This window comes from Cnephaeus nilssonii, assembly GCF_951640355.1.
Source record: "Cnephaeus nilssonii genome assembly, chromosome: 5".
Classification (NCBI taxonomy): domain Eukaryota; kingdom Metazoa; phylum Chordata; class Mammalia; order Chiroptera; family Vespertilionidae; genus Cnephaeus; species Cnephaeus nilssonii.
In genome coordinates this window covers 10,044,287-10,060,241 of record NC_137076.1, presented here as the reverse complement: position 1 = coordinate 10,060,241, position 15,955 = coordinate 10,044,287, and the positions used below count along the sequence as shown (strand labels likewise).

Genomic DNA, 15,955 nt, shown 5'->3' with positions numbered 1-15,955 from the left:
ATTTTCTCAAAGCTCCGGGGCGGCTGCCGCGGAATTCGTTGGGCGGCGGGCTCGGCGAAGCTCCGGTGCGCTCGGTGCGCGGCGGCGGGCTGGTCCGAGGTCTTTGCGGCGGCACTCGGGTCTGCAGCGGCGACTAGTTGCCGGGCGAGTGCTCCTGGATCCAGGACCCAGCGGAGCCTCGTCTTCCGGATCCCAACTCTCATCGGTCAATTCCTTCTCAGCAATTCCTCCGGCCATTTTCTCAAAGCTCCGGGGCAGCTGCCGTGGAACTCGCTGGGCAGCGGGCTCGGTGAAGCTCCGGTGCGCCCGGTGCGCGGTGGTGGGCTGGTCCGGGGTCGCTGCGTCGGTGCTCGGGTCTGCAGTGGTGGCCGGTCGCCGGGCGTGCGCACCTGGCCGTTTCCGGGGCGCTGAGATTCTCGAAGGACTCGGAGGTCAGCAAGCACGGGGTCTCCCACCCCATGTCTCCCAGGGGCTCGTCTGTTCGTGCTCGGCAGCGAGTGGAGCCGTGCCCTCAGCCGGAGACCACCGGGGGGACTGCGCCGAGCACGTTCCAGGCCGCCATTGTGTCGCCAGAGCCGTAGTTCTTAAAGTGTGATCTTTGGCTCACCGGCATCAGCATCATCCCGCGTACCCCTCTCTTTTATTCTAGTTGTAGAGCATCTGCTCAGCCAGCCCTCCGGTGGTTCTGGATGGTGTCTGCTCTGTTTTCCCGTTGTAGTTTCAAAATTGTTGTGGTAGGCAACAATCAGGCGTCCGCCCTATGCCTCCATCTTGGTCCTCCTTTGTGTAGTTAAGTCTTGTTTGTTGCTGGTGTCACTGGGAGGAATTTTCCTCCAGGCCAATTGGCTGTGAGGACCCACTGTGTCTATAAAGGAAGAATTGCTGTGCAGGAGACACGTTTATGGGCCGGGACTTGTTCCAGTCGGGCTTTGGCGCTCACTGAGTCTACCTCTTGAATGTGTCCCTTATGCGAGTGGTTGAAATCTGGTGTCGTCTCACACCGACCACTAGATGCCCTCGTTCTGGATCTCCAATGGGGTGCAGGTCAGCTACTGTCTGAGGCCACTCAGCAGGAGTTACAGCAAAAACTGCAGTTTTCTCCTCCTGCTTGAGTGGTTTTGGAGCAGTCTGACTGGAACTACAGTTTATTTGGTTAAGCTGCCACAGGGCAGGCCATTTATATGCAAAAGCTGCTGTTTGGAGCCTGGGAGGGTTTGTAGAATGTGCGGGGCTGGTCTCAGGGCGGGTCGGGTCTCAGGGCGGGGCGGGGTCTCAGAGCGTCACTAGGCTAGGGCATGGCAAACCGCAATGGCTGCAAGTCTGCTTTTTCTGCCTTTCCGCGTTTCCAAGTCCCCACGTCCCGTGCTCCAGCACAGTAAACACTGATTGCTGGGCACACCTCTGCAAGAAAGTCACTCTCACTTTCCGACACGATGGCTGAGAGTCCAGCTTCTCCCCGTAGGTTTCTGGGTCTCCCGCGCGTCCCCAGAAACTGGATTTCAGAGTGATGGGGAGCTTATCTCCCTTGGGGTTGGAAAAAAAAGCCACGCGTCCCTTCCCCCGCCATCAGCCCAACCCACGCGCCACCGCACCTCAGCCCCTCCGCGTTTGCTCTTTCCTCTTCCCTCTTAGTTGTAAATCCACCATTCAGCCAGCTCTCCTGTGGTTCTGGGTGGCAGACGCTCTGTCCTCTAGTTGTATTTTTGAAATTGCTGTGCGCGGCGCAGTTCATTTGTTTAACTTTGCCGCCATCTTGGTTCTCCTGTACCACAGCTTTTTAATCCACTCATCTGCTGATGGGCACTTGGGCTGTTTCCAAATCTTAGCTATGGTGAATTGTGCTGCTATGAACATAGTGGTGCATATATCCTTTCTGATTCGTGTTTCTGATTTCTTGGATATATTCCTAGAAGTGGGATCACTGGGTCAAATGGGAGTTCCATTTTTAACTTTTTGAGGAAACTCCATACTGTTTTCCACAGTGACTGCACCAGTCTGCATTCCCACCAGCAGTGCACAAGGGTTCCTTTTTCTCTGCATCTTTGCCAGCACTTGTCATTTGTTGATTTGTTGATGATAGCCATTCTGACAGGTGTGAGATGGTACCGCATTGTTGTTTTGATTTGCATCTCTCGGATGATTAGTGACTGTGAGCAGGTTTTTCATATGTCTCTTGGCCTTCTGTATGTCCTCTTTCAAAAAGTATCTATTTAGGTCCGTTGCCCATCTTTTGATTGGGTTATCTTCCTTTTGTTAAGTTGTATGAGTTCCCTGTAAATGCTGGAGATTAAACCCTTATCGGTGATGATATTGGCAAATATGTTCTCCCATGCAGTGGGCTTTCTTGTTGTTTTGTTGATGGTTTCCTTTGCTGTGCAAAAGCTTTTTATTTTGATGTAGTCCCATTTGTTTATTTTCTCTTTAGTTTCCATTGCCATGGGAGCAGTATCAGTGAAGAAATTGCTTCGGCATATGTTCAAAGGAATGTATTAATTAATATTAACAATATTAATATTTCCAATTTATGAGCAAGGTATATCCTTCCAGTGATTTGTATCCTCTTCAATTTCTTATAGTTTTCAGAGTATATTTCTTTTACTTTCTTGGTTAAATTTATTCCTAGGTATTTATACATTTTGATGCAACTATAAATGGGATTGTTTTCTTAAGTTCTCCTTCTGATAATTTGTTATTGATATATAGAAATGCAACAAATCCTGCAACTTTACTGAATCCATTTATTAGTTCTAATAGTCTTTTGACAGAATCATTAGGGATTTCTATATATAGTATCATGTCATCTGCAAATAAATGACAGTTTTACTTCTTATTTCTCAATTTGGATGCCTTTTATTTCTTTTTCTCATCTTATTGCTGTGGTTAGGAGTTCCATTACTATACTGAATAATAGTGATGAAAGTGGAGATCCTTGTCTTGTTCCTGATCTTAGAGGAAAAACTTTTGGCTTTTCACAATTGAGTGTTTGTCATATGGGTTTGTCATATGTAGCCTTTATCATTTTGGTTTAAGTTCCTTTTATATCCACTTTTTAAAGAGTTTTTAATCATAAATGGATGTTGAATTTTGTCAAAGGCTTTTCTGCATCTATTCAGATGTCCATATGGTTTTTATCCTTTATTTTGTTAATGTGATGTATCACATTGATTGATTTATGGATGTTGAACCATTCTTGCATCTCTGGGATGAAACCCATTTGGTTGTGGTACATAATCCTTTTAATATATTGTTGAATCCAGTTTGCTAATATTCTGTTGAGAATTTTTGCATCTATGTTCCTTAAGGATATTGGCCTTTAATTTCCTATTTTTTTTGTATTGTCATTGTCTGATTTTGGTATCTTGGAAATGCTGGATTCATAGAATGAGTTTAGAAGCATTTTTTCCTATTTGATTTTTTGAAATAGTTTGAGTAGGTATTATTTCATCTTTGAAAGTTATGTAGAATTCAACTGTGAAGCTGTCTGGCTCTGGACTTCTATTTGTTGGGAATTTTTTGATTACCATTTCACTTTCATTGCTAGTAATAAGTCTGTTTAGATATGTATTTCTGTCTGGCTCAGTCTTGGAAGGTTAGATACTTATAGAAATTTACCATAACATTTCTTCCAGGTTGCCGAATTTATTGACATGTAATTGCTTTGTATAGTTCAGTACTCCTATGTTGGATGCATAGATACTTATGATTGTTATATCCTCTTCTTGGATTGACCCCTTCATAATATTCTTTAATAATTTTTGTATTTCTGTGGTGTCAGTTGTAACTTCTTTTTCATTTATGATTTTATTTATTTGGGATCTTTTTTGGTCCTTGATGAGTTTGGCTAAAGGTTTTTCTACTTTATTTTTTCAAAGAACCAGTTCTTAGTTTTATTGATCTTTTCTATTGTTTTATTTCTATTTTTATTTCCATTCTGATCTTAACTACTTCCTTCCTTTTGTTTTCTTTGGATTTTGTTTGTTCTTTTTTTAGTTCCTTTAGGTGTACAGGTAGATTGTTTACTTGGGATTTTTCCTGTTTCTTAAGGTAGGCCTGTATAGCTATGAACTTCCCTCTTTAAAGTACTTTTGCTGCCTCCCATATATTTCAAATAGTTGTATTTTCATTTGTTTCAAGATAGGTTTTGATTTACAGTTTGATTTCCTTTTTGATCCATTGGTTGTTGAGTGGCATATTGTTTAATCTCCACATGTTTGTGGTTTTTTTCTGTTTTTAAAAAAATATATATATTTTATTGATTTTTTACAGAGAGGAAGGGAGAGGGATAGAGAGTCAGAAACATCGATGAGAGAGAAACATCAATCAGCTGCCTCTTGCACACCTCCTACTGGGGATGTGCCCACAACCAAGGTACGTGCCCCCAACCGGATTCGAACCTGGGACCCTTTAGTCCGCAGGCTGACGCTCTATCCACTGAGCCAAACCGGTTTTGGCTGTTTTGTTTTGTTTTTTTCTTTCCCCCCCCCCTGTAGTTGTTGATTTCTAGTTTTCATGCTACTGTGGTCAGAAAAGATGCTTGATATGATTTCAATCTTCTTGAATTTATTGAAGCTTGTTTTGTGATATGTGATCTCTTCTGGAGAATGTTCTATGTATACTTGAAAACAATATGTATTTTGCAGTTTTTGGATGAAATACTCTGGAATATTCTATGTTAGGTGAATCTGATCTAACGTGACATTTAAGGCCATTATTTCCTTATTAATTTTCTGTCTAGATGATTGATCTACCCATTGATGTGAGTAGCATGTTAAAATATCCTACTTTTGCCCTAGTCAGTTTGATTCAGTGGGTAGAGCGCCTGTGGACTGAAGGCTCGATTGGTTGCAGGCTCGATCCCTGACTCTGGTTGGGGTGTGTGTGGGAGGCAACCAACTGATGTGTCTCTCACATCGATGTTTCTCTCCCTCTGTCTAGCCCTCTCCCTTCCACTCTCTCTAAAAAAATCAATGGAAAAATATCATTGGGTGAGGATTAATAAAAAAATAAAATAAGTAGTGCTGGAGAGGATGTGGAGAAAAAGAAACCCTCTTACACTGCTGGTGGGAATGCAGACTAGTGCAGCCACTGTGGAAAATAGTATGGCATTTCCTCAAAAAATTAAAAATGGTACTCCCATTTGACCCAGTAATCCCACTTCTAGGACTATATCCCAAGAAAACAGAAATATCAATCAGAAAGGATATATGCACCCCTAGGTTCATAGCAGCACAATTTACAATAGCTAAGATTTGGAAACAGCCCAAGTGGCCATCAACAGATGAGTGGATTAAAAAACTATGGTACATCTACACAATGGAATACTACACTGCTGTAAAAAAGAAGGAATTCTTACCATTTGCGATAGCATGGATGGACCTGGAGAGCATTATGCTAAGCGAAATAAGTCAGTCAGAGAAAGATAAATACCACATGATCTCACTCATTTGTGGAATATAATGAACAATATAAACTGATGAACAAAAACAGAACCAGAGTCATAAAAGCATCGAACAGACTGTCCAACCTGTGAGGGGGTAAGAGATCAAACAAAGGACTTGTATGCATGCATATGAGTCTAACCAATGGACACAGACTCGGGGAGGAGGGGTGAGGACTTGTGCTGGGGTATGTGGGTGGCTGGGGAGAGGTCAATGGGGGAAAAAGGAGATTTAAGTAATACTTTAAACAATAAAGAATTTAAATAAAAAAAAGTATTACTTAAAAAAAAGTATTACTTGTTAAATATTTTTTAAAAGAAAAAAATCCCCTATTTTTATTATACTACTGTGGTTTTCTCCTTTTATATTCATTAATAATTGCTTTTTATACTTCAGTACTCCTATGTTGGGTACATAGGTGCTTATGATTGTTACAGCCTCTTCTTGGATTGACCCCTTTATAATTATGTCATATCCTTCTTTGTCTTTTTAAAAAATTTGTGTTTTAAAGTCTGTTTTGTTTGATATGAGTCTTGCTAAACCAACTTTTATTTTATTTCTATTTGCATGGAATGTCTTTTTCCATCCTTTCACTTTCATTCTCTGTGTGTCTTTTGATCTTTTTAAAAAATATTTTTATTGATTTCAGAGAGGAAGGGAGAGGGAAAAAGAGATAGAGCCATCAATGATGAGAGAGAATCATGGATTGGCTGCTTCCTGCATGTCCCCCACTGGGGATTGAGTCCACAACCCGGGCATGTGCCCTGACTGGGAAGCAAACGGTGACTTCCTGGTTCATAGGTCGATGCTCAACCACGGAGCAACACTGGCTGGGTGTCTTTTGATCTTAAGTGAATCTCTTGTACACAGCATATAGATGAGTTTGTTTTTTTTAATGCCTCTCTTTGTCTTTTTAAAAAAATCCTTACCCAAGGATATTTTTTCCATTGGTATTTTTAGAGAGAGTGGAGGGGAGTTTGGAGGGAGAAAGAGAAAGAGAGAGAAACATTGACATGAGAGAGACACATCGATTGGTTGCCTCCCACAGGTACCCCACCAGGGCTGGGGATCGATCCTGCAACTGAGATATGCACCCTTGACTGGGAATCGAACTTGCGACTCTTCAGTTCACAGGCTGAAGCTCTACTCACTGAGCCAAACCAACCAGGGCTTACCCTATATCTTTTTATTGGAGCAGTTAATTCACTTACATTTAAAGAAATTATTGAGAAATATGTACTTATTGTCATTTTGTTCATTGTTTTGGTTGTTTTTATTATTTTCCTGTTCCTTTCCTTTTCTCTTGCTGGTTTTGTTTAGTGGGCTTTTTTCTCTTTATTCTTTGTATATCTTTTGTAGTTTTTTGGTTTGTGGCTACCATGAGGTTTATGTATATCATTCTATATCTATAGCAGTCTGTTCTAAACTGATAGGCATTTAAGTTCAAATATATTCTATGAGAATTATAGTTTAACTGCCTTCTCCTTGCTTTATGTTATTGATGCCATGTATAATTTTTTTTTTTTTTTTTTGGTATGGTGTATCGCCTAATTACTTATTGTGGTTTGAGTTGAGTTTGATACTTTTTTTCTTTTGACTCTCATAGTAGCTTTTTAAATATCTGACTCACAGCTAAGGCTCTGTAGCTTAGGAGTTAGAACAATAGTCTCATAAATATCTGATTCACTGTATTTATTAAATATTTGGCTTTACTGTGAGATTTCTGTCCTTTCTCTTATTTTCTTATTTCTGGTTATGGCCTTTCCTTTTCTGCTTAAAGGAGACCCTTTAACATTTCCTATAAAGCTGGTTTCATGGTGATGAACTTCTTTAGTTTTTGCTTGTTCGGGAAACTCTTTATCTGTCCTTCAATTCTGAATGATAATCTTGCTGGATATAGTATACTAGTTTGTAGGTTCCTTTCTTTCAGCATTTAAAGATGTCCTGCCACTTCTTCTGGCCTGTAAAGTTGCTGCTGATAAATCAGTTGACAACCTTATGATGTTTCCTTTGTGTGTCACTTGATACTTTCCTTTTGCTTTCTTCAAGATTGTCTCTTTATCTTTAACTTTTGCAATTGTAATTATAGTATGCCTTGGTGTGGGTCTTTTTGAGTTCATCTTGTTTGGAACTTTGTGCTTCCTGGATATACATTTCCTTTCCCACGTTGGGAAAGTCTTCAGCTATTGTTTCTTTAAATAAATGTTCCATTCCTTTTTTTCCTTCTGGTATCCCTACAATGCAAATGTTTGAGTCCCAATTGAGAGCCTCACATGTTAACTATGCCTTTCCTCCATTCCTTTGAAGTTCCTGAACTCCAATTTTTGGCTTCACAGTATACTATAAGACTATAGAAAATTCTGAATTTCTGTTTAACTTTAGTCTTTTGCCCTGAGAAGCATAAGAATTCAATACATTTGGTGAGATTAAAAACCACTAAGTTTTGGGATTACATCTCTGTATTTCCCTTCTCTCCCCAAAATTAGACTATCAAGTTGGCCTCAAGTGACATATTATGCCTTTCATTTTCACTTCAGATTTTCCAGTAGTTTTCTAAGGAGTATTGATCTGTCCCAGGTTACTCTATCAGATCTGGAGGTGAAAGTCAGTCCTTAAGATTTTGAAATTTGACCCTAGCTGGTTTGGCTCAGTGGATAGAGCATTGGCCTGCGGACTGAAAGGTCCCAGGTTTGATTCCCAGTCAAGGATACATGCCTGGGTTGCGGGCTTGATCCCCAGTAGGGGGCGTGCAGGAGGCAGCCAGTCAATGATTCCCTCTCATCATTGATGTTTCTATCTCTCTCTCCTTCTCCTCTTCCTTTCTGAAATCAATAAAAATATATTAAAAAAAAAGATTTTGAAATTTGGCAATATTGGTGTTTAACTTTGACCATTCATTGTTTTGAGCAAGGATACATTATTCTGAGCTCACCGGATTTTTAGCCATAAAGTGCATCTATTTAACTTTCTTTTTCAGATAAGTTTCAAAGAGTTTGTTTGTTTGTTTATTTATTTATTTATTTATTTTTATTATAGCTCTTTTTAGATTTTCTGGATTGAGTGGGGGAAAAAGTAATGAGGGAAGCTTGTTCTTGATAGCACTTCCCAGTAATCTGCATCATGTGTGTTTAGTAGCTAGTCCTTATTATTGCATATCTTAGCAGAGAGTTTTAAATAAACTTAACATGAAAGGCAGATATTCACAAATACATATGCAAAATTAATATGCCATTCAGAACTCTACTTATAAATACCAAGGAACCCATGAATGAAAGCAAGTGAGACAGTTGTTAATTGTGAAGTTTGTATTTGGAGAGAGGAATTACTTTGTCAGATAATTCATGGGACCATGGCTCCTATCCCTGTAGCAGATTAGTATTCCCTCTTCCCTAGATTCAGGGCCTTGCGTTTAGAGATGTAGTTGGTATATTCTGGCAGATTTGCAGGTTTGTTCCTGGTTTTCATATAGATGTTACATTATTCATATAAGTTTGAAGACATTGCTTCCTCACCAGTAGTAGGAGGTTCTTCACACAGCCTTAATCATAGCCTTTTTATTATCCATCTGAATGCTAAAATGAGTGTATAAAACAGTAAAATATTGTTTTTAGTAGTTACTCTGGAGTTGATTTTTTTCTGCTTAATGTTGCCTCTAGTTTCAATGGTTTCTTAAAATATATATTGATTTTTTTACAGAGAGGAAGGGAGAGGGATAGAGAGCTAGAAACATCGATGAGAGAGAAACATTGACCAGCTGCCTCCTGCACACCTCCCACTGGGGATGTGCCCACAACCAAGGTACGTGCCCTTGACCGGAATCGAACCTGGGACCTTTCAGTCCGCAGGCCGATGCTCTATCCACTGAGCCAAACCGGTCAGGGCTCAATGGTGTCTTAAGGTTACATCTGGATTAATTTAAAAACCATATCACTAAAATAAACAAGGTATCTTTATTCTTATCTGTTGGCATAGTGTGGCCTGTACAGGTTTTTCTGTGGCTCAGAAAGTCTGGTAACTTCTCTGTAATCACAAATAAAATACTGTTATACTCAAGGTCCCAACCCAGGCCTGACTTCTGAACTCAAGCTCCCAAGGTCTCGTGCTTAATGCATTATACATTAAATCAACCCCTTTCTGCTTTGTCCTCTGTTCACCTCTCCTCCTCTTTCCTTTCTTCAGGAAATCTTCAAAACTGCAACCTTTTTTATTAGCATTATAAACAGACTCATCATCTTACCCCAACTAGACGTTTCACTAGGATAACACAAACATTTTTATTTTTGATGTCTTTCAGACTGGATGACTATCCCTGTGAATAAGAAATCTACTCTCAAGGCAGATATTCCTGAAGAAGAATTGGATCAGTGGATGATAAAGGAAAGATTCACTAGCAATAGTCACTGGAAATATGATAGCCTATTGGAATGGCAGCATGGAGCCCAGGAGATAAAGTTGCAGAAAATGGTACTCACTCACCAGAAAATCTCATCTATGGGTAGTGACCAGGAATGTGATGGATCTGGGAAACGCTGCATTATGAGCTCATCTTTTGTTCAAAGTCAGGGATTTCAATCTAGCAAAAAAGCCTTTGAGTGTAGTGAGTGTGGGAAAGTTTTCACTAAGAGTTCAACTCTTAATAAACATCAGAAAATTCATACTGAAAAACTTAATTCAAATCCAAAAACTCTTATTAAAGAGAAACGGTATAAATGTAGAGAATGTGGGAAAGCCTTTCACCAGAGTACACACCTTATCCATCACCAAAGAATTCACACTGGTGAGAAACCATATGAATGTAAGGAATGTGGCAAGGCCTTCTCAGTGAGCTCCTCACTTACTTATCATCAGAAAATCCACACTGGAGAGAAACCTTTTGAATGCAACTTATGTGGAAAAGCTTTTATCCGAAATATACACCTAGCCCACCATCATAGAATACATACAGGAGAGAAACCTTTTAAATGTAATCTATGTGACAAAGCCTTTGTGTGCAGGGCACATCTTACCAAACATCAGAATATTCATAGTGGAGAGAAACCCTATAAATGTAATGAATGTGGGAAAGCCTTTAACCAGAGTACAAGTTTTCTTCAGCATCAGAGAATTCACACTGGAGAGAAGCCCTTTGAATGTAATGAATGTGGAAAGGCCTTCAGGGTGAACTCTTCCCTTACTGAACATCAGAGAATTCATACTGGAGAGAAACCTTATAAGTGTAACGAATGTGGGAAAGCTTTCAGAGATAATTCATCCTTTGCTCGACATCGGAAAATTCATACTGGAGAAAAACCTTACAGATGTGGTTTGTGTGAGAAAGCCTTTAGGGACCAATCAGCCCTCGCTCAACATCAGAGAATTCATACCGGGGAAAAACCATATACATGTAATATATGTGAGAAAGCCTTCAGTGACCATTCAGCCCTTACTCAACATAAGAGAATTCATACTAGGGAAAAACCTTACAAATGTAAAATCTGTGGGAAAGCCTTTATCCGAAGCACACACCTTACTCAACATCAGAGGATTCACACAGGAGAGAAACCTTATAAATGTAATAAATGTGGGAAAGCCTTCAACCAGACTGCAAACCTCATTCAGCATCAGAAACATCATTTTGGAGAAAAGTGATATGATCGCAGTTTATAAGGAAGGGCTTTGAGACTGAGTATATGAATAATTTAATTTAAGAGAATCCATTCTTGAGAATAACCATGAAAGCTTATATTAAGATAGTCATTTTATTTACTGAGAGTCAAGCTTTACAGTATTGTGGGTTTTGATAGTTTTAGAATGTTAAACACTCCTCATGGTTCAAGAACTGCCTCAACGGAATAGCAGTACTGTGTAATTAGTCTGAATCACCAAGTATTAGAAGCAAAATGGAGCTTAATTAACAACATAGAAATTTGTTGATCAAATTTACATTTTCATTATTAAAAGAAATTATAAAATTGTAAAAATTAAGTTTAAAAAGCAAGGAACAAAAAGGTAAGAAAATGGTCTGCTAGCATTCTATTTGATTCTCTTATATAAGAGACCCCTAGAGTAAAGAAAGTGTATTTACTACTCATGCATCAGCCCAGGACTTACTTAAACTGTGCTCCCCACCTCCTGCTTCAAACCATCTTTTGTCTGATCTCCCTGGTCTGTGTGTCCACTGTCTACCTGTCTTCTCTTTCCTGGACAGTTCATTTGAATGGCGTGTCTCTCTTTTGATTTAGCAACCCCTAACTGGTAACATCATGCCACTTATTACCAACCCATTTGTTCTTGGGGAGTATAGTGATCTAACCTCGCACACAGTCCATGATTCTGGATATTGCACCCAAATTCAGCTTTCAGAACTTAGAACTTCTGCCTGGGATTTCAGAGATTAATAAAGATTCTTGAGTTACCCAGTTTCTCTGGGCTTCAGTTTGACTCTGACCCTGGGGTGATACCTAAAGTATGGGCTTAGTCTTTGTAAACATTCTCCAATTGTTTGTACTGCAGTTACTCTACGCACAGCAGGCAGGGGCATGCTTAACCTCAGGTGTGACAATCCCAACCACCTGGTGGTATTTTAGTTTACCTCCACTTCTGTGACTTGTCATTTCCTGATGTGCAACCTGCATGAGAAGTTGGAGCCCCACAGCCAATTCTCAAAAGACTCTGACCCACTCTCTTTCCTTCAGCTGAACAGTCCTCAGTGGCCCCTGCATTAGAGTTTGTTACAACCAGAATATTGAACTGCATCCTGGTCCTTGCCCTGCCGTTGTACATTTTTCTGAAGGGATAGAGTCTGTTCACAGGAAAAGCAGAGAGCTTTATTTTTTTTGCTTTTGCATTTGAAAGTGGCCACTTCCTCTCCTCTTCTGGGTATTCCACTACCTAAAGGCTGCCCAATTCTGACAGCGGTGAGCAACATGTTGAGTAATACATTGCTCAAAAAGTGGTCAATGGCACCATGACATTCTCTGGCAGGAGCAGTGTCTATACCCAAATGTTTGAGTGAGACTCTAATCCTGCAGGTACAGATCATTCATCGTTAATCCTTCAATGCTGCCAGTAGAAATCACAGAGATAAAATAACATCTGTGTGTCTTCACACACACAGCTTCTGGTGGCACTGTCCCTTCCCCACCACAAAGAATGAGGAGCCCACACCACTGCAAGTTGGAGCACTCTACATCATAAAGGCAGAAGAGCAAGGAAACTATTGTTCTGGGAAGAAGGTGGCAGTTTCTGGTCTGTAGAAGTGTTCCCCATCAAGTTGGGCAGCCTGCTGATCCATATGAATGCTACTACTCAGCTCTAAGTTAGAGAGTATTGTGTGTCATGGTGGAATCTGGACTCTAGGTTAAACAGAATTGAAGATTCCTGCAGCCTTAAAGCTCAAGTTCTCAAAATACAGTTTTCATTTCATAAAGGCCAATTGTAGGCATCTCCTATTAGGTAAACAGTGACTCATCTTCCTATTAAGCTGCAGGTAAAGCAGCATTTCAGAAGGTTATTTGGGACTATCCGTGCCCAAGGCATGTTTTCCTACAGCCTCACATGGCTGGTGACGCCCAATTCCACAATAAACTAGAGAAACTGCTCACCACCACAGATATTTGCCTTCATTACCCATATGGCTTTCCTGGTCCTAACTCTCACACCCCCCCCCCCTTTGAATCATGGAGAAACATTTTTCTAAGCTGAATTTGCTTTTTGTTTGTTTTTAATGAGAGCTACCGCCACTCAGTATGTGCCTGCAGTTCAGCTGGGGCCAAGACCAGCTGCCACTTAAGAGCCTCATTCAACCCAGTGACAGATCCAGCTGCTCTTCTTCCACCAGAACCAGTGCCGTCAGAAGGCTCTCCACTTGATATTGCAGTCTGCTTTCCCTGAACCCAGCTCCTGTCATGCTTGGGTCTGGCTGAAATTAGACCTCTGAAAAATGCCTATTCACTCTTTCCTGTTTGGGGCGGCAAACATTTTTTTTAATAAATGGTCTATTAGATATGCCTGGCCAACTGAATGTATTTATGGAAATGCTGTTTGACTGGGCCTTTAGCTGTGGCTTTATTCTATTCTGCCATATGATTGACACCTTATTGTGTGACCTCAACTAAGGGGGGCAGCATTTGCCCTGCTGCCTCTTCTGTACTTTTTGAATCCTAAGTAGTATGGCTCTCTGCCTGGGCAGTCTGACCTACCCAAGCATCACTTTTTGGCTCACCCCTAGGAATGCATTTTCAAGAACTTTGAGGTAGAGTTCCCCAGTTACCTTCTCTACCAACTGATTTGCAAAGTGTTAGACAAGATTTCAGCAATTATTGAGAGGGACATTACCCTACCCTCAGCCAGGTTACTCCCTACACATTCGAGATTCCTAGGAACAGTTCATTCTGTACTTCACATTCCTAGCCTTGCTGACTGGTCACATAGACACCGATGGACAAAGGTGGGGACCACTGGGACCCACCCTTCAGTGTTCCTGAGTCTGGGCTGGTGAGGTGCAGGCCTCAGTACATCCAGCCCACCCCCCACTACCCCTGGCCTCACATAGTTCAGAAGACTTCCCAGCACACCCACGACCATGCCATTTCCAGGTGACGAATATATGCATGTGGCAGAGGAAGTGCTGGACTTATAAGTGAGCCAATCTCCCCACCCCCTCACCTAGACTGTAGCTAAGCTATGAGCCAGAGAAATGGACCTCGGTCCACCTCTTACAGTACTCTCCTCCTGTACTTCGGAGTTGTCAAGTGGGCAAACCCATTGGAAGTCCAAATTGCATTCGGCCTGGGGAACCATTTCAGTAGAGGAATAGCATCTAGACTTCGTTACATTCTTCAGTGTCTATGGACTCCCTTGAACAGCCACTGAAACTGCCTGCTCTCAAGGAGAAAAAAAAATTCAAGTTTCCCCTTTTAAATTCCTTTAATCCTTCTCTCTTGTTAGGTCTTAACTCATCTCCAGCTGGTTGATTTTGCACCTAGGTTCTCCCTGTCCACCTGAGTTTGCCTGACTTTGACAGTGGCATCTCCCTAAGATGTTGCCTTCCTCCATATTCAGGTTCCGTTTCTCACCATAATCCAGGCCAGGATTTCCTTCTGCTGTTTCTCCATCTGAGTGCTGCAGCTCCAGAGATTACGTGAAGGGATGCTTTCCAGCTTTCCAGAGCCGTTTCTTCTCCCATTGAAGTCCCAGCTGAGTTGCAATCTGTTATTGCTGGGATGTCCTCTGTGTCCCCACCTGTTACTGGTGGAAGTGGGCTTCTTGGGTTGCCGCTGGAACAATCATTTCCTGAGGCCCCCATCGGGGGATCGGTTATCATTGAAAGCTTTATTGATGAGGTAACATTAAGGGACTTGCCCTCCAAGGCCCCATCTCCATCCCGCCATGAAAAACTCCAGTGTTTTCTTCAGCAGAGGCAGGATTAAAGCCACTGCCAGAGTTGCCACTCCTCACCAAAGCACAGTCCAGTCCAGCTAGCTTAGCATGTGTTCCCAGCTGCAGTCCATTGTGTGTGGGGTCTGCATGACCATGGGCCGTGCGGCGGTTTAAAGCCACATGGCAGGCTAGCACAGGGGTCGCAGAGCAAGCGAGAAACAGGAGCAAAAGAGCCAAGAGGAACAAGAGAGAGAAATTCAATGCGGATTTTAATTAGGAGCTTATCCAGTGAATCCTTCAGGGTTTTGCGAACTTGCAACAGCACCACTCCCTCTAGCCAATTATCTTTTTCCCAGGTTCAACTGACCAGCAAGCACCGTCCTTACATCACCCCAACTTCACGGCACATGCATCCATCTCCCTCTTTGTTGGACCTCTTACCCCAGAGATTTGCAGGGAATGGACCAGTGGTTCCCTGGGGAGTGTCAAGTTGCAGCTTCCTGGTGTAGCTACCTAGACCCGTGGTTGGCAAACTGCGGCTCTTTGGCCCCTTGAGTGTGGCTCTTCCACAAAATACCACGGCCTGGGCGAGTCTATTTTGAAAAAGTGGCGTTAGAAGAAGTTTAAGTTAAAAAAAATTTGGCTCTCAAAAGAAATTTCAATCGTTGTACTGTTGATATTTGGCTCTGTTGACTAATGAGTTTGCCAACCACTGGTCTAGATGAACATGCTTATAATGTCTGGCCTTCCCATTGCTTTCTTCCTGTTAATTAACATTAATAACTAGCTAGTTTTGATGATAGCAGTTATTCCTTGGGAAGTCATGTTAATCTTTTCTTACTCTTTCTAGTGGTTTTTATTCCAATCATCATAGCATACTAGATATGTTCACATCATAGGTAATATTGTGAGCACTTACTATCAGCCAGGTACTGTGCACTTTACCTACTTTATGCCTTGAAATTTATACAAAAACCCCAGGTTTGTAGGGGTGGATGATTACCTATCAGCTAGATGTACTCACTTTCTAGGTGATGAATCTGTGACTTGGAGTAAGAAAAGGGATTTCTGTTTCTGGAAACCAAGTCCTTAAGCACTAAGCCTTGGGTCTTAGAGAACTGGTCACCGCAGATGTCAGAGTTTTCACTCACCTCTCT

The 15,955-nt window shown here is 41.4% G+C and overlaps 1 protein-coding gene across 6 annotated transcripts in view; it reads left to right on the top strand.

Moving 5' to 3' along the window:
* The window catches only part of ZNF454 (zinc finger protein 454), a 29,680-nt gene extending 16,390 nt beyond the window's left edge, over positions 1-13,290 (top strand). For all 6 annotated transcript variants that reach the window (XM_079771278.1, XM_079771279.1, XM_079771277.1 and 3 more), the window contains one exon: positions 9,733-13,290. In XM_079771278.1, the coding sequence (XP_079627404.1) occupies positions 9,733-11,066 (1,334 nt within the window). In that variant the 3' untranslated portion in view covers positions 11,067-13,290. The remainder of the gene's footprint in view (positions 1-9,732) is intronic.
* Positions 13,291-15,955: the final 2,665 nt, after the last annotated feature.